This window comes from Lactuca sativa, chromosome 7, assembly GCF_002870075.4.
Source record: "Lactuca sativa cultivar Salinas chromosome 7, Lsat_Salinas_v11, whole genome shotgun sequence".
In the NCBI taxonomy this organism is placed as follows: Eukaryota; Viridiplantae; Streptophyta; class Magnoliopsida; order Asterales; family Asteraceae; genus Lactuca; species Lactuca sativa.
Genome location: NC_056629.2, coordinates 166,092,665 through 166,119,747, shown reverse-complemented (window position 1 = coordinate 166,119,747; position 27,083 = coordinate 166,092,665). Strand labels below are relative to the sequence as shown.

Below are 27,083 nucleotides of genomic sequence, written 5' to 3'. Positions count from 1 at the left end.
AGAATAATATATATATATATATATATATATATATATATATATATAACTAAATGCTAGTCTTACCGTTAGTAGGCCTCATTCACGAAGCCGATCTATAAGGTGGGTATAAGGTTGCGGCCTATAAAATGGCGCTTAATGGGTGTACACTCACACCCACCGCTTGCTTGATTGGTGGAGGGTCGTTAGCCGAACGGGTAGGATAGGGCAACCTCATCCTCTCATTAAAAGTATAATAAGTAATACAAAGTAACTACACATATTTTAAAATTTCCCAATCTTAGTTACTTTAGGAAAAGTGAATTGATGCAATCCCATGAAATTACACTTTGCACCCTTGCTAAGAAGTTAGTGGAGCGTGTGTGGTTTACCGGCACACTAATTGGTTCTAAGCAAATGTGGCAAAGGGTGATTCATTGTTTATCATAGTTCGATGGAGCGTGTGTGGTTTACCGGCACATCGAATAGGTGATCGTTACAATGAAGGCACCATGTGAATTTGCATGGTAATTCACACCTGCTTTGTGATCCTCGGTATCCCAGTCACAAACAAGAGGGGCATATCGAGATTTAAACATGCCATTGAATAGTTTCAATGAATGTCATCCGAACCTAGGAATTCTCAATACACTTAGGACTAATAGTTTAGGTTTTTTTGATGGAGAATTAGTGAATCGTCATTCACTTACCTTCAATTTATTTGCATGTTAGATTACGGAATCCGTTTTCTAGTATGTAAATGTTATTGTTGGATCCTAGCCCTAATTTTTCTTATTGGGAGATAATTAGGGATTCTTATTCTAATCTATCTTTGTCCTTTCTAGATGTCGAACGCTAACAACGTTGCTGCTAGTTCTTTCACGTTGATGAGCCTTTGCCAAAAGGTCACCTTCGATGGAACGAACTTTAGCAAATGGATAAGATACATTCGCACCATTGCTCGCTATGAGGATAAGGAGTATGTCCTCGATGAGAAGCTCGAGAAGATCAACCCCGAAATCGCTACTCCGGCCGAAATCACTGCTTTTGAAACTCATGAGCGAGATGCAATGAAGGTACATTGCATCATGATTGCCACCATGAACTCCGAATTCCAGAAGTTCTACGAGGACATGTACTCGTACGAGATGCATCAAGACTTATTGGAGAGATACCACCAAAACGCGAGACAAGAGCGTTATGAGATTTTCACCAACATGATTTCCGCTAAGATGGGTCATGGAGAATCTCTTACCATGCACTTGAAAAAGATGCAAAGGTATTACGACCGCCTTCGCAAGTTAAATGTTGACTTTGGGGAAGACTTGGCGATCGACATGGTGCTTCACTCTTTGCCTCCGATGTACAACCAATTTAGGATGACCTACCACATGAACAAAGAAGAGGTCACCCTAAGCAAACTCCAAGGTCTCTTGAGGGTTGCTGAGAGCAACTTCAAAGACAAGTCTGTTGCACCAACTCCCAATCCGCCTGCTGCTCCTGTCTTGGCTATTGGTCAAGGAAAGGGAAAGAAGAGGAAGGCTTCATCGAAGAACTATCACAAGGTCAAAGCCCAAGATGGTGCCTCTTCTAGTGGGACCAAAGTTGATCCCGCTAAGCCTTGCCCTAACCCGAAGGAGGCAGAGTGCCACCACTGCCACAAGATAGGACATTGGAAGAGAAGCTGCCCAGAGTACCTGCAAGCAATCAAAGAAGGAAAGATCAAGCCATCTTTCGCAGGTATATACACAATTAAATCTAACGATTCTAATCATGCTATTTATTGGGTTCTTGATACCGGTTGTGGTTATCACATTTGTTCTAATGTGCAGGGACTAAGAAGAAGTAGGGATGTGGAGCAAGGAAGGATCAATCTAATCATGGGGAACAGAAGATCGTCGCCTGTGACCAAGATTGGAGTGTATTCTTTAGTGCTTAGGAATAATTTATGTTTAGATTTGAACAATTGTTGCTATTCGCCAGAAATGGCTAGAAACATCATTTCATTTCATGGTTTATATAGACAAGGATTTAGATTTTCTTTTAATAATGAGAATGGTTCTATTTTGGCTTATCTAAATGGTGTCTTTTACTTTGAAGCTATACCATGTAATGGAATATATGAAACTGTTATGATTGTTGATAACTTAGGAAATGATGTTTTGAATATAGATTCTTCCACTAGTATGGATAAAGCATCCTTGTGGCATTGTCGTCTTGAACATGTCAACAAGAAATGCATAGCCCAACTCCAAAAGGATGGAGTGTTGGAGTCATTCGACCTTAGGGAAGATGACACATGCGAGTCTTGTTTACTTGGAAAGATGACTAAGTCACCCTTCACAAGTACATGTGAAAGGGGTGAAGGTCTATTGGACCTAATACATACCGATGTATGTGGACCGTTTAGATCAACCACGAAGGATGGGAACCGCTTCTACGTGACTTTTGCCGATGATTATAGTAGATATGGGTATATCTATTTAATCAAGAAAAAGTCAGAAACCTTTGAAAAGTTCAAAGAGTTTAAGAATGAAGTGGAGAATCAATTGGGCAGGAAAATCAAGATGCTTCGATCCGATCGAGGAGGAGAGTACCTAAGTCTTGAATTCCACGATTATCTCAAGGAGTGTGGAATAGTTTCGCAATTGACGCCTCCTAGGACACCGCAGTTGAATGGTGTGGCAGAAAGGCGTAATCGAACCTTATTGGATATGGTTCGCTCTATGATGAGTCGTGCTTCACTACCTATCTCTTTTTAGGGGTATGCCTTAGAGACTACCGCCCATATCCTTAACCGAGTCCCTACTAAGAAGGTTGCCAAAACACCTCACGAGATGTGGACATGGAAAGCTCCCTCGTTGGCACATATCAAGGTTTGGGGTGGCGAGGCTTTCGTAAGACGAGATACTCACGAAAAACTTGAACCTCGAAGTGAGCGATGTATTTTCATCGGCTACCCGCAGACATCCTTTGGATATCTCTTTTATAGACCGAAGGACAATGTTGTCTTCGTTGCGAGGAGAGGAGTTTTCCGAGAGCGAGAACTCATAAGCCAAGGAGACAGTGGGAGGCAAATTAAGCTTGAAGAGATTCAAGAGTCGATAGATGAAGGAACCTCTACCGCTGGCACTCAACCCGAGGAGGAAACTCCGGTTGAACCAATTGACGAGTCCTTACCTCTTAGACGTTCCGATAGAGTTAGAGTTCATCCACAGTTTTATGGTTTTCATATTACTACCGAAGGGGACACGTATATTAGTGATGGTACACTAATAAATCTTGATGAACCTAATAGCTATAAGGAAGCCATGGCAGGCCCGGAGTCTGCGAAATGGAAAGAGGCAATGGATAGCGAGATCCAATCCATGTATGACAACCAAGTTTGGAATTTGGTTGATTATGTGCCCGGACGTAAGACCGTTGGGTGCAAATGGATCTTCAAAAAGAAGACCGGCGTGGATGGAAAAGTACACACATATAAAGCACGATTGGTTGCGAAGGGCTTTACTCAAACTCCCGGAGTTGACTATGATGAGACCTTCTCACCAGTTGCGAAGATAAAATCTATTAGAGTGATGCTAGCAATTGCCGCATTTCATGATTATGAGATTTGGCAAATGGATGTCAAGACCGCTTTCCTTAACGGAAAGTTGGCTGAGGATGTTTACATGGCTCAGCCAGAGGGGTTTATGGATTCGAAGCATCCAAATAGAGTGTGTAAGCTTGAGAAGTCCATTTATGGACTTAAGCAAGCGTCTCGCAGATGGAATCTTTGCATCGATGAGAAAGTCAAAGAGTTTGGATTTGTACGAAGCGAAGACGAATCTTCTGTATATGTCAAAGCCAGTGGGAGTATAGTAAGCTTCCTCGTTCTATATGTCGATGACATATTACTCATAGGAAACGACATCCCGACTCTACAGGAGGTTAAGTCCTGGCTCGGGAAGTGCTTCACTATGAAGGACCTCGGAGAGGCTTCTTACATTTTGGGAATAAGGATAGTAAGAGATAGAAGTAAGAGACTAATTGGACTTAGTCAGAATACTTACTTGGATAAAGTACTAAAACGATTTAGTATGGAAAACTCGAAGAAGGGAGAATTACCGATACAAAGTAATGCCAAGTTGAGTAAGACACAAAGTCCGAGTACCGAAGCTGAGATAGCAGAAATGAGCCGAGTACCATACGGTTCCGCAGTTGGCTCAATCATGTACGCTATGACTTGTACTCGTCCTGATGTAGCCTTCGCTTTGAGCATGGTTAGCAGATATCAAGGGAATCCTGGCAGAGCACATTGGATTGCGGTGAAGAACATCCTTAAGTACCTTCGGAGGACGAAGAAATGGTTCTTAGTCCTCGGAGGGAGTGATGACTTGAAGGTGTGAGGGTATAGTGACGCCAGTTTTCAGACCAACAGGGACAACTACCGTTCGCAGTCGGGCTGGGTCTTTACCCTAAATGGAGGAGCAGTGACATGGAAGAGTTCCAAACAAGAAACCGTAGCTGATTCAATGTGCGAATCAGAGTACATTGCAGCGAGCGAAGCGTCGAAGGAGGCAATATGGCTGAAGAACTTCATCGGTGATCTTGGAGTTGTACCTGCCATAAAGGAGCCCATGGAGATTTTCTGTGATAACGAAGGAGCGGTTGCCTTGACCAAGGAACCGAGGGATCATGGTAGATCAAGACATATCGACAGAAAATATCACTTCATTAGACATTGTGTAGAAGAAGGACAACTCGTAGTGAAGAGGATATCATCATAAGATAACCCAGCAGATCCGCTTACGAAGGGACTGAGTAGGGTTAAGCACTTGCAGCATGCTAGGAGTATTGGGCTGAAGGATGATATTAGCATAGATTAGATAGTATTAGAAACGTGTAATAGATAAATGTAATTAACATTTGATGATTAAATAAAGGAGTTTTATTTATGAGTAATGTTACTATCTTATGTTAATTGTTTAGCTATTGTTTCACTTTGCATGTTTTGACTTCCAGAATAATTGAAATTATTAGGAATAATCGAATTGTTCAAATTGTCCACAATCGTTCATATGTTGGAAGTAGATATGAATGAAGATTGTCATGAATTGGTGTGTAGATTGTCTAAATGGTTTTAGACATAGCAAAGGGTTGCTACAACGTTCATGAGTGCTTATGAAATAGTTTTGAGCATTGGAAAAAACCCACGCTTGCTGGAATCACCTTATGGAATATGATATAAAAGGGTGATCGCAAGACGATAATATCATATAGTCTTAAAACCTAGATATATGGTTTGTTATTTGTTAATTAATTGTACATTGATAATGCGAAAACGCATCAGTAACTCGGTGTTATAAAACGCATTGTTGTGTATAATTGGTTAATGAATAAGTAAATGCATATAAGTCGAAGTTTATCTGTAACTTTTATCTAAGAAGGTAAAAGCGATATCTCGGTCACTCGATGATTTGATTTGACTTATGTGTCGGGCCCGGTCAGAAATGAATTGATGTGTTCGATTAAGTTCTATGTCGAATAAATCAGAGATCGAGAAACCTAAACGCTTGACTAACTATTCCATAGGATTGTCAGCATGATATCTAACAGAGGACTGTACGATCCCTTATCTACAGGACAAGATTGATTAGATCAGAGTTTGACAGCGTCTTTGAGAGCTACAATTGCAAGCCGAATTGTACTTGTGCATATAGTTACTAGACTTATCCAAGTGGGAGACTGTTGGAATAGTGTCTAAGGCTGCAACTATATTAGGCAAGTATTTGACCCGGTTGTGCATGGTCCTTTTGGGTTGCCTTCACCATAGCAACTTGATAGGATGATTTATTAAGAGAGAGTAAATATTATTAATATATTATGAGAATAATATAAAGAATAATATATTGTTATTTGATTAATATAAGTCATAGAATTAATTGGAATTAATTTGGTGACTTAAAGAGGTTAATTAAATAAAGGGGTAGAAACTGTCAGTTGTTTGATAGTTAAGCTTTAGACTATAAATTCTTATAGATATATAGTGGACAGATTCTAGAAGCTAGGATAGCTTCAAAATCTTCCATTGATTATCTAAGGAAAGGATTTGGATAGCCTTAAGAAAAGATTATCCAATTAGGGTTTAGGTTGTAACCCTTAAGGAGTCTACAAGTATAAATAGACCCCATGGCTAAGGGAAATCGGCACCTCACCAAAAGTAAAAGAACCCTGGACGATTTCCTCCCTTATCCTCTCTCCTAAATCATCTTCCTTGCTATTGGTGTTTGTAAGCCATTAGAGGAGTGACAATTGTGACTCTAGAAGCTCTAAGACTACAAGATCAATAAGGAATTCAAAGGTATGGTTCTAGATCTGTTTCAATGTTGTTATTTAACCTAATTAGCCATTAGAAGTCTTGGATTCAAAGCATGTTTAATTACAAAGCCTAGATCCAAGCATTAGGGTTTTGCATGCGCACATAGAAAAGTTCTTATGGCTAAAACCAATCAGTGGTATCAGAGCCGAGCTTGGTTTTCATTAAATTGTTGCTTGATTAACTGAAACAAACCTGCAAAATTCGATTTTTTGGTTTCTGAGTCATGGACTCTGCGAGTTCCAAAGTGGACTCGGCGAGTCCCTTTGTGCACTCGGCGAGTCCAGGCATCAGGAATGGCCAAATTTGGGATTTTTTCATAATTATCTTATGGAAACTTACCTTAATCATATTAGATCAAACCTAATCCGATTTTTTGATATATATGACTATTATCTTGATCTAGTTAAAGGTATTTATCAACTAATAAAATATTTAATTTCCTTATATGATAATTAATTAATTATTTTAATTATTTTGGTAATTATCTTAAAAAGAAATCTTAAATAAAATCAAATATAGATAATTAGGATATTAATTGTTAATTGGAATTATTTGTTATTTGATCCTCCATGTTTTAAATGTTTAAAACTTGCCCTCAAGTTTTGAAATTTATATTTTGTGATTAAAAGTTTTAATTTAGACAACTTAAAATTCAAAACCCTAGATTTTAAAAGGTTTAAAATACGACCCTATACTAATATGATATTACTAGAATAATATATATATATATATATATATATATATATATATAACTAAATGCTAGTCTTACCGTTAGTAGGCCTCATTCACGAAGCCGATCTATAAGGTGGGTATAAGGTTGCGGCCTATAAAATGGCGCTTAATGGGTGTACACTCACACCCACCGCTTGCTTGATTGGTGGAGGGTCGTTAGCCGAACGGGTAGGATAGGGCAACCTCATCCTCTCATTAAAAGTATAATAAGTAATACAAAGTAACTACACATATTTTAAAATTTCCCAATCTTAGTTACTTTAGGAAAAGTGAATTGATGCAATCCCATGAAATTACACTTTGCACCCTTGCTAAGAAGTTAGTGGAGCGTGTGTGGTTTACCGGCACACTAATTGGTTCTAAGCAAATGTGGCAAAGGGTGATTCATTGTTTATCATAGTTCGATGGAGCGTGTGTGGTTTACCGGCACATCGAATAGGTGATCGTTACAATGAAGGCACCATGTGAATTTGCATGGTAATTCACACCTGCTTTGTGATCCTCGGTATCCCAGTCACAAACAAGAGGGGCATATCGAGATTTAAACATGCCATTGAATAGTTTCAATGAATGTCATCCGAACCTAGGAATTCTCAATACACTTAGGACTAATAGTTTAGGTTTTTTTGATGGAGAATTAGTGAATCGTCATTCACTTACCTTCAATTTATTTGCATGTTAGATTACGGAATCCGTTTTCTAGTATGTAAATGTTATTGTTGGATCCTAGCCCTAATTTTTCTTATTGGGAGATAATTAGGGATTCTTATTCTAATCTATCTTTGTCCTTTCTAGATGTCGAACGCTAACAACGTTGCTGCTAGTTCTTTCACGTTGATGAGCCTTTGCCAAAAGGTCACCTTCGATGGAACGAACTTTAGCAAATGGATAAGATACATTCGCACCATTGCTCGCTATGAGGATAAGGAGTATGTCCTCGATGAGAAGCTCGAGAAGATCAACCCCGAAATCGCTACTCCGGCCGAAATCACTGCTTTTGAAACTCATGAGCGAGATGCAATGAAGGTACATTGCATCATGATTGCCACCATGAACTCCGAATTCCAGAAGTTCTACGAGGACATGTACTCGTACGAGATGCATCAAGACTTATTGGAGAGATACCACCAAAACGCGAGACAAGAGCGTTATGAGATTTTCACCAACATGATTTCCGCTAAGATGGGTCATGGAGAATCTCTTACCGTGCACTTGAAAAAGATGCAAAGGTATTACGACCGCCTTCGCAAGTTAAATGTTGACTTTGGGGAAGACTTGGCGATCGACATGGTGCTTCACTCTTTGCCTCCGATGTACAACCAATTTAGGATGACCTACCACATGAACAAAGAAGAGGTCACCCTAAGCAAACTCCAAGGTCTCCTCTTGCCTTGGTCACCTCCTTCTTGCAAAAGCACCCTTAAAAGGATCAAGAATGGCCTCTCCTTCCTCATAAACGCGCTAGATCTCTTAGGGTTTCTCTCTGGGGGTTGGTGGCAGCAAATGACGGCCCTAAGGGCCTTTAAGTAGGTCTCAAACCCTGGAAATTAGGGTTTCATCAAACAGCATGGACTCGCCGAGTCCACTCATGAACTCGCCGAGTCCAGCTGTGAACTCGCATACGAATCCATGACCATACTCAGCGAGTTTAGACGCCAACTCGCCGAGTCTCCTCATAATTCCCAAAAATAAAAGAACAAAATAGGATATCTGGGAATCCGAATGTTACACAAATGAACCCAAACTACAAAAATGACATTCTACTTCCATGGAAATGGCTCAAACTCCAACATAGATGGTCTTGAACTCTAAAGGTGCCAACTTTATGGACCTTGAACCTCAGAAACACTAAGAGGGGTAACTCAAAGCTCCTGGAATGAAATCAAGACCGCTAGATCTCATACTTGGGAACAAAATGAACAAAAACCCATAAATGGTAGACCTAAAACATCAATGATCAAGTTCAAAGATTTATACCTTCATCAAGCTGAAAATGAATCACAAAAGCCAGATCCATAAGCTTCTCCTTGATCCCCATGTTTTCATCAAATTACACCTTCTTGAAAATTTGCCAAACACTCCAAAAATGGATTCCATAAGCTTAAAATGCCACCATGAATGATTAAGGACGATTTCTAGGGTTTTATAAGGTGGGGGCTGACTTAGAATGAAGAAGGAGGCTTAACATTATGCTTATATAGTGTACAACCCTAATATTAGGGTTTTTCAATCTAACCCTCATACACCCAGTGTACCTTCTCATATCCCCTGTGTACGAGGGTGCTCGTATCTGGAATGCTCCCGAGTCCTTAGTATGAGTCTGGCATGCCCTGCCCGGCTCTCAGCTCATATCTGGAATACTCTAGGGTTTGTTGGCTACCAAACAGAACAGTATAACCTCAACCCAACCCACATAATATGTCGACATATAACATAACTAATGCACATGCAAATAATCAGGTAATAACACAGGTAGTCCTACAGATCTACCAACTGGCATAGAAATTAGCATGCATAACTAACTCATACTCAACATAATATAACTGCTAGGACATCATATCCAATGGGCCGACATTGGTGCCTTAGACCTCTTAGTATAGTGAGGATAACTTACCTCTCAACTGTCGAATCGAAATGATAACTCAAGCTCTCGAACCACGGCCAAAAACTCCACCACCTATATTTACCATAAGGCCATTTCCATAAATTTCCAATTTACCAAAATACCCCAGAAGTCAACTAGTTAACCCTTGGTCAAAGTCCGAGTCAATAGTCAAGGTCAACAGTCCATGTTGACCCGAATCGTCGAGTGTAGTTCACCGACTCGTCGAGTCCTTCCTGGACTCGAGAAGTCGTGAAATTCCACCGTTGACTCGTCGAGTTTCCATGCAACTCGCCGAGTTCATGCATGTCCAATTGTCGGGAAAACCCTATCTGACTCGCCGAGTCATCCTACTGACTTGCCGAGTCCATGCAGAAATCCTTACACGACAATCTTCATCGGACTCGCCGAGTTGACCATGCAACCCGTCGATTCCCTTCAGTCCTTTCTCCATTCAGATGCTTTTTAAGTCATTCCAAAGCTCCATAACGTAGATCTAAGCTCCTAATGCATACTTCTTACGTAAAGTTGCAAACTTTACGTACATGCAAGGTAATAATGACTTAAATCAAGCTAAAGAAGAGATTCTAGGCAAGGGAAATACACTAGCATGCTAAAGGCTGAAACTTTATGATTATAAGGACCAAGATGAGCCTAGATTTGAAGTTGCAACTTCAGATCTTGGTTCATCACTCGAAATGAAACACCAACATACTAAAATGGCCCTAAAACTCAAATATAGAAGGATCTAGCTAGAAGGAGATCAAGGTAACAACTTGATACCTTCAAATGATGCTAAACTAGGGTAGACTTCAGATCCACACACGTTCCTTGCCTCAAACTTCTTGATCTTCAAGCTCCTCTCACCAAGATCCACCTTCCAAGCTAAAAACACATAAGTATGGAGAGAAAACGGCGATTTAGGGTTTTTGGACTCACAAGGGGCTGTAAGGGAGGCAAAGGGAGGCTAGTGACCCTTTAAATAGGGTGCAAAACCCCATAAATTAGGGTTTTATCCTCCAGCTCCAACTCGTCGAGTCGTGTCCTCCGACTCGTCGAGTTAGTCACTTAAACTCGCGGTCAAAAGTGTTCCTACTTGACGAGTCAGGGCATTCAACTCGTCGAGTAGACCTTTTAATATAAAAATAAAGCTGTAAAATTAATATCTGAGAGTCGGGGCGTTACACCAAAACTCAACCCCTCACTTATCCATAACTTGATAGCACTTAATCCTTTTATTACCAATTCAAAATGGAAACAATTCGAAACAAGATGTTACATTTATAGTGAAAAGGCTACATACTTGGGTGTTTTTAGCTTGGAGTCTAGAAACATAATAAAAGGTTGGATGCATTTACTTCATACTAAGGGAGGCTAAGGGAGAAATGCTACATACTAAGGGAGGCTAAGGGAGAAAGGCTACACCGGCGATGTTCCATAGTAAAGCTTTTATATTTGAAGTAAATGCATCCAAAAGCTTCACATATGATATATTTGCGATGTGGGTCAAAGACTACATAATATGGAATAGATGTGTATTTTTATATTTCAAATTTTATACCATAATAAAAGGTTGGCTTTTTAATCCTAAAAATTGCACAATCGAAATTTTCATTTACTATGGAAGAGCTAGGTAATATTATTAAATATCACAAAGCAAAGGATTGCATTTTAAGTATTTTTTCTTTATCATGTCGCATGTATAATTTCATGTATTTGATAAGTTTGTTTTTTATCCTTTCATAGATTTATGAACATCTAGTAGACGATGATAAAGTGCATAATAGTGAAGGATAATATGTTCAAACTGTTTATTGATAGGTTATAATTATTTTAGAATATAAAAAAAAGATTCCGAAATATTTTAAAAATAAATAAAAAATAGATTTTGGTAAATATGATATTTTAAAATTTAAGAAAGATAAATGTGATATTTAAATTTTAGGCTGGACAAATACGATATTTTGAAGCTTAATAAGGATATATATGAAATTCTCTCAATTTATTATGACGTTGATATGATATGAGATAGGGGGAGTATGAATAATAAACCTTTATTTTAATGTATGTTTGTGTTAAGGATAATAATGTAAATTTTTATAAATAACATTTCTGTTCAAGCCTAGATATCAACTTCTTTGTTGTGAAATTATTATGATTTACTTCTTCAACATTAACTATAGAACCGATTTGTGAAAACACCCAAAAATGACTTTAAAAAACAATATAGAAAAACACAATGTAATTGATTGTAATATCGAACAAAACCATTTTGTTAACAGAAAAAATACAAATTTACCCTAATTTCTTAATCATTTGCTAAGAAATAGAAAAAAAATAATAAATAATAAGAAATAAACCCAAATAGCCAATGAAACTCTAGATGGTCCTCCACATGCTACGACTTATGTCATCTGGGCTACATTTCGTCACAAGTATATAAAAAATCGATTTTTGCCATATTCACATGATAACTATATTCACATGACAACTGTGTAAACATTCTCAGACGCAATTTATTCTCCTTAAGTGAGATTGTACATTTGTATAATGCATAACCTTATGCATTATATACATATACAATCTTATTTAACAAGATGAAGTGGGATATAAGATTTTGGAGAGGAAATCATAAATTTTGGAGAGAAAGTTATAGATAATACGTTTCATTTGCACTTTAGCCATGTAAAAATTGCAATATATATATATATATATATATATATATATATATATATATATATATATATATATATATATATATATATATTATAAAGCTAGCAATTTTTCTTGAACCTCATGTATTTAAAAATTGCAATATATATATATATATATATATATATATATATATATATATATATATATATATATATATATATATATATATTATAAAGCTAGCAATTTTTCTTGAACCTCATGTATTTGAAACTTCGAAGACTATTTAACTTATATAATTTAATTTATAAGTAATTGAAATGTTGTGATCTGTAACTTCAAAAAAACATACGAGTCTTTAAAATTGCATGCCACGGAAACACACCTAATATTTCATAGGCTATTTTGGTTTTCTCTTAATTTTTTTTGCTAAATGGTTAAAAGACTAGAAAATTTTATCTTTTTTCTCTTTTATTAATTTTATATAGAAAAACTGTTATTTTTTTTATTTATCTTTAAATTTGATTAATTAGTAGTTTTAACTAAAGTTATAAATAACGTTAGGTGTGACTTGACGGCAATGTCAAGCCTCAAGTTTTTACGAACTGATGACGAACCACACTGTTTGTAAGGGGTGACTTAAAACGCCAATTTGTATATAATTTATGATTTTATATATTTTTTTCTAATATTATATATATATATATATATATGTGTGTGTGTGTGTGTGTGAGAGAGAGAGAGAGAGAGAGACTTAAGATGACATTTTGTTAAAACGTGATGTCACATAAAAGTCTTGAAGTCATGACATGCTATTTAGAACCTTGGTCAGAATGAAAGGCACGCCATAGCGCACACCAAGGCATGTCATGGCGTGAGGCACGACTACGACTCATGACATTGTTGTTAGGCATGACGTGTAACAGTATGTAATATGGTGTGTCATGGCGCGTTATGGTGTGACATGACACATATTTTTTCATTTTGAGACACGTTTTTTTTTTGCTCTTTGTTAGATCTTTTTCTAATCGGACATAGAAGTATTGAGGTTTTTGTTATTTTTTTGTCATTTATTGTTAATATAATACTTCTAAAAACTAGTTATATTTGATATCAAATTATATTTATTGGCAATATAATTATAAATTAACACAAAATCACCACATTGCATCACGTCTTAAAAAACGCCAAAGCTCGTAATTCTTGAGGTTTGGTCTTACCGTCGCTTCATGTCTTGCGCCTTTTAGAACCGTGTGTATACTATCATGAACCCCATCTAGTAATTTCAATATTGATGCATTAATTTACATGAAATTAGCGTCGCTCTTTAGTTCTTTTTTGTTTAATTTATATTATGCAGATTTCTGAAGAATTGATTGAGAATAGTTTAGGGTTCTTTTGTGTATATAAATCAAAACTATAAAATTAAAATCACAAAAACGTGAACAACTTAAATTCATGAAGAATGGCAAATTCAAGCGGTAAAAAAAACATGTAACGCTTTTTTCGCTAAAAAAATCAACATGTTTTTTTCGGTAATTTGTCATTAAATAAAAACATGCGTCATTTTTTAGAATATTAATATTAATATAATACAGTACATAATGTTAAATGAATATAAATAGTCGACATCTGAAATTATTTGGATGAAGAAGATGAAGAAGCAGCTGTTTTTTGCACGGTGCTTTCTTGGCGCAAACTGTTATCTCTTCTGTAATTCGACTTTGCTCCCTATAAAAACCATATCAAGAATAATTATTTGAAATTAATATTGAAAAGAATAATACCCTTATGATTACTACACTAAAGTTCTTTATTTATTTATTATTTTTCTGAAGACCAACACTCCACTTTCCACTAAATGAAAGAAGTATATAATAATCAAATATTGCACTACTCCCCAAATACGTCAAACTATAAAATCCCTTTTCTAAAAGTAATTATTTAAATTTAATCAGAAACAAAAACAAAATATATTTAAAAGTTCATAGGTCGGACCAGGGCAATGTGGACAAGTGCTCACACTGCCCACATATTAAGTCCGTCCCTCTGGATAGGATGTTACTAATGTAACGCTTACTTGAAATATTGTTCCAAGCTTCTTCATTCCTCTAGCCCTTTGTTTTAAAATATCTTTTGAAACACTAGAATCTCTAAGCACCTAAAGTGGAAAAAAAAATTTCTTAATTAAAAAATCATCCACACAAGTATCATAGGAAAAAATTTTAACATGACATAACAAAATAGACTGTATTGTGTTTGGTATTAGTCTCGGTCCAAACACAATACAAGTTCATTATGTTATTGTTCTGTCTTGTCATGTCTTATCATGTGTGATACATGAACACTCACAGCTTGACAAACATGGGACAATGTTGTTTCAATATCTACAACATTAAGCTGCCACAAGGAATTAAACATTGCATCTTTTTTACTTTCAATAACTTTTATTATCTCCTCTTCTTTGGCTTTTGATTCGTTCAACTTCTTCAGCTCTTCAACTGTATGAATTAATTGAACAGCGCCTACATAGAATGAAAAAAGTAATAAACATTTCAGGTTCATTTAGTATATCAACAAACATAATTGTTAAATAATAATAATAATAATAATAATAATAATAATAATAATAATAATGATAGTAATAATAAATTAAAACAAATGAACCTGAAGCGGCTGAAACTTGTGATTTAATCTGGTGTCCTTTGTCCCTAACCCATTCCGCAAAAAATGGGACACTCATATACCTTCTATCTTTTCCAAGTTCTTTTGCAGCCTGCCTTGTGTAGATGTAGCCAACTGTATGTAGCATAGCCTCACCAAAAGCTGACACAAGACAAGAAACCTTTGTCACTGATGGGACCGGATTGGACTAGACAGGACTGGATAAATTTTCTTGTACCATTTTTGATGATAAGAAAGAGAAAGGTATTCACGTCCTTTGTATAGATTAAAGATGAAAAACAAGTCACTTCCTCAAATAACAGATAACAGATAACAGATAGCAGATAGCAAATAACAGATAACGGATATGGATATAACTAAGAACGTACTTGCGGGTGAAAGACGTTGAGCTTCCGATGTGGCCCAATCAACAAACTCCGTTGTTTTGCCTTCAACAAATAGTCGAAGGCGATCTTTAAGATTTGCTATGAGCTTAGATTCTCTCTCCTTTTGTAATGCCTAAGCAACAAAGATCACCAAAGCTTCAACATATATTTAACAATTAGCATTTCTTACCTTTAGTAAGGTGTTGTTTGCTTTTTACTTAATTGAATTATTAGGGATATGACTTAATCCATTAAACTATATATGTGTGTTTCTTTTTTACTTCTTTTTTACTTAACACAGAAAGAACAACTTAATAGAGAAAATTAGGAAAACAAATCTTTCTCCTTATGTACTAACTTTTTACGAATTAACCCTTATTTACTTTTTCCTTCAATTTTCACAATTCACCCTTAGCACTCAATGGGAAAAAACAAAACCTTCATCCTCTCCTGAATTTTTTGTCTGCGAACTTCAGGAACCTTTGACTCTTCTTCAAGCTCTACAGTCTGTATAGAAGCCATATAAAGCTCCCCGATATAATCCTCGAATAAATCACTACCAAATACCATACCAAAAACAGCCGAAGGATCCACCATTGTCTCCCTGTAAAAGGTAGGAATTGTTTCTATTAAAAATCTTCATGATAAAGAAAGTTGTAATGAAATAATGAATTATACTCACTGTTTTAGTCCTTCTTTTCCATTTTTGTCATATGCTTCACGCTTTTGAGGATCGCTTAGAACCTGGTAAGCCTCTCCAAGCACCTTCATGATGAAGAAATACAAGCGAATTCCATTTATCTTCAATCTTCAATATTTAAAATGGAAGATTTTGAGAAATTTAATGTAGAATTTATAAGATTATAGACCTAAGCAACATACCTGGAAATTATGAGCTGCTTTTGGATCCCCTGGATTTTTGTCAGGGTGAACTATCCTCGCCTAAAATATAACATACGTTGTATAATTACATAGTGTGATATCAAGCAAGCAACATAGCATTTAAATGAAAAATATTATCTTTTTGAAAGTTTTAGCAATTGGAGTGAATCATGATTCATGAATAATAAGTAATAAGTAAACGTACTTTGAGGTAGTAAGCCTTTTTAATATCAGATGCAGATGCTTCAGGATTGACTCCCAATGTGTCATAATACTCAGTTTCCTTCACCATACTTCAGAAATCACAACTTTGGAAGCCTACAAGAGACACAAAATCATAGTTCTTGATCAACCCTAATACAAAAGTTGTTAATCAGCATGATTGCTTCCAAGTTATAACAAATATTGTAAAGTTTAATGTGATTATCAAAGATCATAGAAGCCATAAAAAAACTAAACTTGCAAAGTAACACATTTGATTTTCAATGTCTTGCGTTGGAACTTTGTGGGCAGGATCTAGGCTAGATAGATTCATTTGTTGTTAATTGAAAATGAAAACCAATTTACTCGAATCATTGCTAACATATATGTTTATTAACAAATTTGAAATGTTCGTCGATGACAAAAATTTCCAAAATCGCACATACATCAAAGATAAACTGAGAGAGGAAGGAAGCTTACGATTGTTCCAATCACGGGAGAAATTCAATCGATCAATGTACGAATATGAAAAGAAATTCCAGAAACTAACGCAATAAGCCCTTTGATTCTCTCGAAATTTCTTTGTTTTCTATTGATAAACTTACGTATGTCCAATTGTTCGTGACGATTGACAGTCATTATCAATGTGTTCGTTAGGCTTTACGAATTGTTTCCTTGACGATGTGGTTTAAATTTTTTGTATTAAAAATTGTATTTCAAAAATTGATGGACTTATTTAATAGTGTAAATTACGCGAATGGTCCCTATGGTTTAGTATAAATTGTATGCTTGGTCTCTAACTTATTTTTCTAACTCGAATTGTCCTCAAGTTTTAATTGTGTAACGCGCCTAGTCCCTATTTTAACAATCCGACAATTATTTCCGTTAGACACCCTACGTGCCTTGCATGTTGGGGGTATAATAGTCATTTACCATTGCTAACGATCTTTAAATAGTCGCTTTTTCATCAGATCGACCCTAATTTGAGTTTTTTTTCAATTTCTCCATTGTTGAATCGGTTACACCTTCTCTCCTTCAAATCAGGGATGGTTAAATGCGATTGTGGGTGTGCTGTTGTAATTCGGACTTCAACTACTAACAATAATCCAAGAAGACCCTATTACGCATGTCCAAGTAAGGTATGTTGTAGTTGAGAATTTTGTAATCGTAACCCTAGATTGAGATATCATTGTATGCGATTGTGGGTATTGTAATCGTGGCTTTTGAAATTGACAAGGATCACGTAAAGAATTTATTGCTTGGGTAGATGATGATGAAAAGGATCATGGTGACGGATTAACAATCTCCTGGCTTATGAGGTTGAACAAGAAGCTGAAAAATGAAAATCTATTCTTGAAGATATGTTTATTTGTTAGTTGGGTATTGTTCTTGGTGATACTTGTTTACAAGTTGTAAGGTGGAGATGAGTTGTTATTGTAATGGTAAAGTCTTCTGTAATGGTTAGGTTGTAGTAGTGAATGTAATGGTATCCTCTTCTGTAATGGTTAAGTTGTCTAAGTATTGTAATGCAAATGGTTAAGTTCTTTAAGATCAATGAAAATGGTATTGTGTTGTATTGATTATGTTTTAAAGTGATGTATAAGCAGCATATTGATCAAAACAAGTAGCAATTGTGCATCATAAGAAGAAAACATTCCATTAACTAGTGCCAAACTATTACAGGGCAATGAGGATTAGTTGTTACAAACTAGTTCATTCAAAAGTGCCAACATATTGGCCAAAACAAATAGCAAAATACTATCCCTATTACAAACTATTCATAAATAATGTACCAAAATATTAGCCCTATTACAAGTAGCAACATAAGAGAATCCATTCATATTAAAAGTAACAAAATACTAGCCCTATTACAAACCATCAAGTTGTTTCCTTCCCTTTTCCTTTGACTTTTGACTGTTCACCACCCCCACCAACAATTGGTCTTTGCCCTTTGTAGGTTCTTGCATTGTGACCAACATTGTTACACTTCTTACATGTTACTGATCTATGGACTCTCGATGTTGTGTCTCCTCTAACAAAGTCCTCCTTTTCCACAGTTGATATCGTTCTCTTCTTCTTTGGTCTTCCTATGGGAACACAATGTTTTGGAGGCAACAAAGTTGTTGGTATACCGGACTTCTCCCACATGGACCTTCCATTGATTGGACTAACTTTAAAAGAATACATCTCTTTCCAGCTTGATAACTAGTAACATGGATGCACAAATGATTCTAAGATACCCACATCCTTATTATTCCTCCCCATGTCCCAAATAGCAGCCACACCATGTTTACACGGTATTCCTGTTAATTCCCACCTTTTGCATGTGCAACTTTGTACACCTACATCCACAATACACTGATCTTGCCAAGGTCCAACAACTTGATATTTTCCATCACCATAAAATGTTGCAATATACTGTTCTACCTTACTCTTTATCTTATCCAATATTGTTGTAGCTGTAGGAGTCAAAGGACCTACAACTTTCTGAATTTCCTTGTCAACTTTGACTATCTTCTTCATAATGTACTCTCTATTGAACTCAATGCAGTTAATGATTGGTGCATCATGACCTTCTTCTAGCTTGCTGTTAAATGCTTCACACAGATTATTAGACAGGGCATCATAATGTGCTCTCCCTGAACATAAACAAGTTCTATGTCGGTATTCAATATACCTTCTTTTAAAATTATTAAGTAGAGATCGAAGATCAATATACCATTAAAGTGAGAGCAAGCCCAACTTTGAGGAGGTATTTGTTTCAGCCACTCGTAAGCATCATTGTTAAGCTTCTTTAGTTTTTCCATTGCTTGATGAAACTGTTAAACATTAGAGGTCGTGGCACATTCCCAAAGAAGATCTTTGAACTCCTTTCCCCTCCATATCTTTTTCATGTTCTCGTGTATGTGACAAAGACAATATCGATGCTCTGCACATGGAAATAGTGTTGCAATTGCATGCAACAAACCCTAGCAACAATAGCATGTTTGTATGTTAGTAAATCTAAATCAAAACTATAAAACTATAACACCTAGTTTGGATAGGTATGAATACCTTTTGCCTGTCACTCATAAACGTCAAATTGGAATTGGTTCCCAATCCTAAGTCATCACCCAAATTACTTAAAAACCAAGTCCAAGAATTCAATGTTTCTGATTCAACCACAACGTAGGCTAAAGGATATATCCCATTATTACCATCCAATGCCTTTGATTACACACATAAATTACCAGAAAACATTGGTTAGTTAACACTACTTTCAATAAAGAACAGATAATACAAAAAGAAATAAGAAAATCTTACCACAGCAGACAAGATTTGGCCTGGATATGGACCTTTCATGAAGGCTCCATCAAGTCCAAGAAAGTCCCTTCTTCCCGCTGAAAAACCTTGCTTCAAAGCTCCAATGCAAACATAGATACGTCTAAATGTTCTTGTCTCAGCAGTTGGATTCTCTTCACTTTCAACATCAATTTTAACTGTAGTATCTGGATTACGTGCATGTACCTCTAAAACGTAATCCCTCAACAACCTGTATTGGCTAGCATAATCTCCTTGAACATGCTTTAAAGCTTCCTTCTTTTCCCTAAAAGTTTTCATATGTGAAATGTCCATCTGGTACTCACGTTGGAGTTGCTCTCGTAAATCCCTAATAGGAATCTCTGGGTTTGTTTTAATAACTTGTACTATATGCTCTGGAAGGAACTTATAGTCACATGCTTTGACTTTCCTTGTTTGTAGACATCGATGCTCTTTCGTGTATGTCTTAACCATCCAATCTATGTCACGCTTCCACTTACTACATTAGATAACCCATGGGCATTTCTCTTCTTCATTAGTAGCAAGATTTGGTATAGTGCCCTTACACACAAACCTAACCCTGTTCTTATCATTTTTCTCTAATTGTATTTCCCTTCTTGTCCTTATGGAATGTATTTTCACTTGTGTCTTACAGTCCTTATATGAACTGAAAGTTTGAAAAATGTAGAAAGGTTCACTAACCAAAGTTGCATCATTTTCATAAGCCCTCTGTGTGGCTCTAATAGTTTTCCTTCGCTTACCATCATTTTCCTCATCTGATAAAGACCCAGACAACAAAACCTCTATGTTAATCACTTCCAAGTCACCTTGTTGTGTATCTTTAGATACATTACTTTCAGAAGAACCTCCAACCCATTCTACATCCTTGTCAATGTTCATATGGAAATCTTTCATATCCACATCAACATCATGTATGAGATTGTCCTCATCAATAAAAAATCACTATCTTGACTCTCACTATCATCATCAAACTCATCACTTCCACTGCCATTGTTGTGTCCACTACCATCATCATCATCCTCATTCTCTAAATTCATGTCAAAATCAACATGGTCGACCACAAATGGTTCTTTGTCTAAGTGACTATCATTCTCAACTTGTGTTTGGTCTGGAACACTCTCATGGTCAACTAGGGCTAGGTCTGGAACACTCTCATGCTCAATTGGAGAGTCATGCCACTCCAAGAACAACCTTTTGGAGCAAGCTAGTGGGTCTTTAATTTCAACAATTTTAACCTTACTAGGGTTGGGGGACATAGAATAAGTATGTAAGTTTTTTCCCATGCTCAATATGTACGTTTATTAGCTTATGGTTACTAACATACGTACCCAAATGCTTACATCCTGATCAGAACCCAAAGCAAATAACCCAAAATCCAAATCGCTAAATGGTCTTAGGAAATGATAGTAGAGCAGGGTCTGGTCTGAATCCATATGCCCAAGTTCCTCCATCATCTCGTCAATGTCGTGAATGGAAAAGGTGTCAATGTCTAGTAAATCAATGTAATTTTGCTTGCCTTTAATATACTTTCTTCCAGGGAACTGTGTAAACTGTCCACCATAGTGTAATCGAACAGAGAATATCGTCAGATGTCCAGCTGTAGATTGAGGGGAAGATACATCAGTCACATATTGTTTTGTTTAAGTTACTAACTGATCGAGGGAGTGAACACTTACCATATCGACGAGCAACATCAATCTCGTCCATGGTAGCACGTATCCTCCAAGGCGCCATCATCGTCTTCAAATGTAGGGTTCTTTCAATCAAGGGTTTTCAAAGGTTTTGTCTGTGAATGTTTGTGTCTGATCACACTAATAAGCGATACGTCTTTTATTTCTTGGCGGTAGAATGTTGGCAATGGTAAATGACTATTATACCCCAACATGCAAGGCGTGGGGTGTCTAATGGAAACAATTGACGGATTGTTAAAATAGGGACTAGGCGCGTTACACAATTAAAACTTGAGGACAGTCCGAGTTAGAAAAATAAGTTAGGGACCAAGCGTGTAATTTATACTAAACCACATGGACCATTTGTGTAATTTACTCTATTTAATAAGCCTATAATTAAACAATTAGTAAACTAATCATAATAAATTGAATTGTGATAATTGTTCTCTTATATGCGATTTATCTTTTTTACACCAACAAAATAATAAAATTATACGTTACAAAAGTATATGTAATTTGTCTAGTAGGAAGGAGCTAAAAGCATGTTTGAAAATGTTTTGTGATAAGCTAGAATTTGTTGGAAGAATTAAAACTCAAACAAATTGAAATAAAAAGAATTTGAATATGCCATGAACCATGCCTTTGGTTAACATAAAATGAAACCAAATTCTTTGACTATTTGGTTTATAATTTGAATGAGTTTAATCTAATCATATAAGATGAACCCTATGGTTTTTCCATCATTGTTTGTTATGTTTATTTTGTTTTAGAAAGTTTATTTATTTATTAATTTTAAACAATTGTTCTTTTATGTACTTTTATACATTTTAAAAATTCTATTTTTAACAAACATTTACAACTTTCAATTACCAACTAGTTTTATCGTAGACATCCTAAGTTTTTTTTATATATATGTGAAGCTATATTTTAAAAACTCTTTTAGTAAAGAATAAAGAATGGCATTAGATTGTGGTTTTTAAGCTCTATAAAATAGGTCTGACTAATAGGTCATTTATCTATACTACCTAATAAATAAAAATAACTTGTCACATGTTATTTTTCTAGAATATTAGTTTAAAATTTTATCTTTTATTCTCATGTTGATACATAACAGTCTCATATATTTTTCTTTATTAATTCAGTTTTTTAAATTCAAATATATATATATATATATATATATATATATATATATATATATATATATATATATATATATATATATATATATATATATATATATATATATATATAATCCAACGAGATTTCCTTATATATACACAAACCATCTTACCACCTATACAACTATTTAGAATATTTATTCTATTATTATATCTAAAATTTATAAACTTTATTTTATTGACATATATTATGAGAAAATGTAAATAATCTCAAATCAATTTTAATAAATAAAAAAAATACCACATGTCATACTCATTCATTTTGACATATGTAATTTTTTGGCTATAAAATTAAATTTTTTTTTAAAAACCTGTGGTTTCCATGGGTCTCTAACCTAACAGACTAATAAATGAAACCAAAATTCGTTTTCCTCACTCATAGGAATAGCAAAATCTTGATTTTGATGGATTTCAAATGAATTCAACTCTTTCGAATTCACATGTTCACAAAATCCTCCATTTCAATTCCTTCAAAATTCGTGATTCTGATAAACAAACATTTATGAGTAAAAGAAAAAAATCGTAATTGAAAACTTATCCAAAACCTTCATGTTCCCCTTCAACCCTAAGAGATGCAAAAATTTGTTTCTCCCATTGTATAAAACATGATATTATTTTTATATATAAGTTTCTGAATTCCAAAAAAAAAAAAAAAAAAAGTGGGTGCATTTGCCTTCACTTAATCCCTTCCCTTCCATTTCCATTTCCACCATCATATTTACACTTGCCCTTCCTTACACCAGTAAAAGTCCCATGGCAGGTCAAACCCTAAAGTCAACTCCAGCCCCCATAAAAAACCATTTCATCCAAAATCAACAATCTGCAACAAAAAAAAACAACATTCTATCAAGTCTTTGCATACCCTTTTAAAACTATTTAAGGGAAATATCAATGGAAAAAAAAAAATCAATGGATTTTAGTGAAAAAAAAACATACCACTGCTGATTCTTTCTGAATTCTGTAAGCACAGGATATATGTTCTCAAATGCAGTATAAGTTTCATCTCTAACCTGAAAGGGCAAAATAGTAAAAAAAAAAAAAAAATTAAAGTGAACTTATTACTTATGGAATCAAACATTCAAAAAGGTTAAATAATTTATCACACCTTAGCCCCAGTAAGAACAATCTTCCCAGAAACAAAAATTAACAAAACAATTTTCGGTTGTTTCATTCGATATATCAGTCCAGGGAACAACTCTGGTTCATACTGTATCAAGAAACAGACATGTCATGTCAAACACAGTACAAACTAATCTATCAGATCATGTCATGTCATATCATATCATGTCATGTCATGTCATGGTATGCTTACACTTGAAAAGGCACCATGAGAGTATGCAAGGCCTTCAAGTCTAATGGGAAATTTTACATCACATGACCCCACAATGTTTTGAATTTTGAAATCCTAAAATCCATCATCATAAAACAATAAATCATGTTAAAATATTTTTTTAAAAAACTGTAAGACTTTATATATTGATAAATGTGATTTATGGTGAGTGGTTTACCTTAAATTTGGCTGGAAACCCAAGTTTCTGAATAATTCTTGCATACTGAAGCAATAACATTATGCATAACATGATAAGGTGAAAATAAGAAAGGAAAGTAAGAGAATACAATGTGTTGTTTCTTTTTTAACTTAATGCAGAAAAGAATGACTTAATAGAAAAAGTCAACCTTCCGTGCTGCCAATTTTGACTGTTGTTCACTCTTGGCTCCTGTACATACCTAAAAAAAATACGTGTCGATTTGCTTTTTATTGATTTTATACATAAAATGTAAAAGAAAGATTGTTTTTAGAACAATGGAGAAAAGTAACTTACCATTTTTCCAGAAGCAAAGATTAAGGCTGTTGTTTTTGGTTCTCTTATCCTCATAATTACAGCAGCAAAACGCTGAGTAACAATAACAATAAATGAATATATTATCGAGTTTTATTTTTATTAAGAAACACAATTACCAGTTTATATATAGAGTAATAGAGGAAGAGTTTTTAACAACTTGCCCTCGCTTATTTTATCCTTCAATTTCCTCAAATGATTTTTAACACTTCATTAATCTAAAGTTCTAAACAACATTTTAACTTGTACCTTTGGATTATATTCAGCATTACGAGCTTGCAGTGCAATCGCCTTCAGGTCTAGCTTGCAATCAAGATTCACAGTAGACACAATGTTCCTATAACAGTAAATTTCCATCAATCAAGAACATGATTAGCTCATTACAACATAAGGAGATGATGATGATGATAATGATAACACTAAAAGGGATAAAATAAATTACTTACTGAAGAGTAGGAACGATTCCAGATGGGTGCTTGGTTAGATCAACTGGTTGGCTACCCTCCAACACATGCTCTGCCATATAATCCCTTTACTGTTTTGCACAAATGTTAGGTTAAAAATGTAATACCCAGACACCAAAAATCAAATAAGCTATATTCTCCAACATTGAAGGAGAAATTACAGATGTATACACAAAAGATTCACGAATATAGACGAAATTAGGTTTATTAAATTCCGATATAAGTGAGTAGCTACAGTTACAAATTTACAATACTAACGGATCGATCAGGTGTAAATCAATCACTAATAAAACTTTGATTCATCAAACATAAAACTCGTTGGATTAAGGAAAAAAAAAATCGAAAAATCTGAAGAACAGACATGTATTTGACCTTTTGGGGTGTGGGGTATCACTAATGCTCCAAATCTACAGCAGAAAACTGAATTGAGAATAAGACAGGATCTAGATCGGTGGAAATCGTGAAAAGGGATTGAATAAAAAGCGGTGAAATTTTGAAAAGGGGGATCTTTTATATGAACAGATGATGATTTATAGGTTCTTGTGGAGAGGGATTTGAGACAAAGAACACGAGGTTTGCGGGGAAAGATCTAGATGCGATGAAGAGTTTGTGTGGTGGGTGGATGATATTTCGCGTTTGGGGTTTCTTTTATTTATAAGGTTCCGAAAACACCCTTCGTGAGAAATATTGTTGCTGTTGAACCGTGGGTATAATCGTAAATTGAGGACCAATAGACATAAATAGTGACAGTGTGGTTTTGACTTTTGAGTTTTGAAGCTTTGGGAATTGGGCTGTGACAAATTCGATGTTTTTGGGCTTTAACTTATAAAGAGTGATAACTTATGAGCTTTTATATGTAGATTACGAAAACTGGGCTCATAGTGCAAATAAAATTATGGCTTATGAGGTGCACAAACCGGTTTTTATAGAAATCGGATCCGATTTAAAATCGGTCTGAGGATTTGATTAAAACCGGTTCAAACCGAAAATTATCTGAACCTAACAAACTGGATTGGATTGGACCGGGAAAAACCAATATGGAAAAAACCGACATATGCTTAAAAAATCAAACTTTTAATGATTTTTTTATTTTGAAAAATACATAAAAACATGAAACATAACATCTATAATCGCTTGTGGTAGGCGTTTTTTAATTTTTAGATATTTGAGAGTCATGTTATGAAACTAACACATCCATTATGCAAAGAACAACTCTAAAACAGCTATATGTTCGTTGGGTATAAAATAATAAAGGGATTTTCTAATATGTGTCAAACATTAATTATAACAAATATTACAATAATTAAATATTAAATATATTAATTAAAAAGATTATCACCATAATTAAATGTGAGATACATTAATAATTTCCATAATAATGCATTTCTTATTTAATAATGGTAATATTTTTCTTAATGTTTTTTATATGTGCCCTTACGGCACATATTAGAAAATCTCAATAATAAAAATAAGAAAAAAAGGAAAGAATTGATGGTTTCCCAAACCACATTCGACTCAAACCGGCTCCCAAACCAAGTTCAACAAAAATACTCTTTCAAACTTATATAATCCATTGGTTCGGATTGAAACCAGGTTGGTTTAGCTCAAACCGGTTACTTCTGACCGGATTGGTTTTCAAATCCTAAGCATGTTTGGTATCATGAACTATTTTTTTGTACACATTTACGTCTATTGAGTTATGGCTTATGCTTTTGATATATTTTTAGAGTAAAGTGTAAATTAGGTTTGTATGCTTTATCAAAAATCATAACTTTAGAGTAATTTTTAAAATTGTTTCAAATAGTGTTTTTGGTTTTGTATTTTGTTGTGCTTATGGTGTCTAGTCCATATAAAATGGTTTCATGGTTTACGTTAACTCTGTAGTTTTTGATCAAAACATATGGATCATATCTGCAACAAAATACAAACTTAAGGAAGGCACGGAGTCAATTTCAAATTTTACATTAAAATTGCAACTTTGTGTAAACCATAAAGCAAAATTTGTAATTTACTTTATTTTTCATGTTCAATCCTAATAGTCTTCACTCGTTAACGATAAAGTCATAACTTCATTGTTTTAATAGAAAACGACAAAAAACTGGTAATTGCTTACAAAAATGACAAGAAACCAACAATCATTGACATATGTTGTC

General features: G+C 35.0%; 3 protein-coding genes across 3 annotated transcripts; all 3 read right to left on the bottom strand.

Moving 5' to 3' along the window:
• Positions 1 to 13,857: 13,857 nt before the first annotated feature.
• Positions 13,858 to 16,547, bottom strand: LOC111919109 (chaperone protein dnaJ 10). The gene is made up of 9 exons (XM_023914722.3): positions 16,461 to 16,547; positions 16,256 to 16,315; positions 16,056 to 16,138; positions 15,812 to 15,977; positions 15,377 to 15,506; positions 14,991 to 15,149; positions 14,676 to 14,848; positions 14,404 to 14,484; positions 13,858 to 14,054 (listed from the first exon to the last, which is right to left on the bottom strand). The coding sequence occupies exons 1-9, from the start codon at positions 16,545 to 16,547 to the stop codon at positions 13,962 to 13,964; spliced, it is 1,032 nt and encodes a 343-aa protein (XP_023770490.1). The 3' UTR covers positions 13,858 to 13,961.
• A 1,787-nt stretch (positions 16,548 to 18,334) lies between these two features.
• Positions 18,335 to 20,071, bottom strand: LOC111919108 (uncharacterized). Its single transcript, XM_023914721.2, has 5 exons — positions 19,760 to 20,071; positions 19,511 to 19,663; positions 19,176 to 19,275; positions 18,697 to 19,095; positions 18,335 to 18,627 (listed from the first exon to the last, which is right to left on the bottom strand). The coding sequence occupies exons 1-5, from the start codon at positions 20,069 to 20,071 to the stop codon at positions 18,335 to 18,337; spliced, it is 1,257 nt and encodes a 418-aa protein (XP_023770489.2).
• A 2,838-nt stretch (positions 20,072 to 22,909) lies between these two features.
• On the bottom strand, positions 22,910 to 25,560 carry LOC111919067 (TATA-box-binding protein). Its single transcript, XM_023914673.3, has 10 exons — positions 25,303 to 25,560; positions 24,913 to 25,001; positions 24,716 to 24,803; positions 24,449 to 24,520; positions 24,303 to 24,353; positions 24,134 to 24,178; positions 23,938 to 24,030; positions 23,731 to 23,832; positions 23,562 to 23,635; positions 22,910 to 23,445 (listed from the first exon to the last, which is right to left on the bottom strand). Coding segments are annotated over exons 2-10 (603 nt in total). The 5' UTR covers positions 24,990 to 25,001; positions 25,303 to 25,560; the 3' UTR covers positions 22,910 to 23,444.
• Positions 25,561 to 27,083: the final 1,523 nt, after the last annotated feature.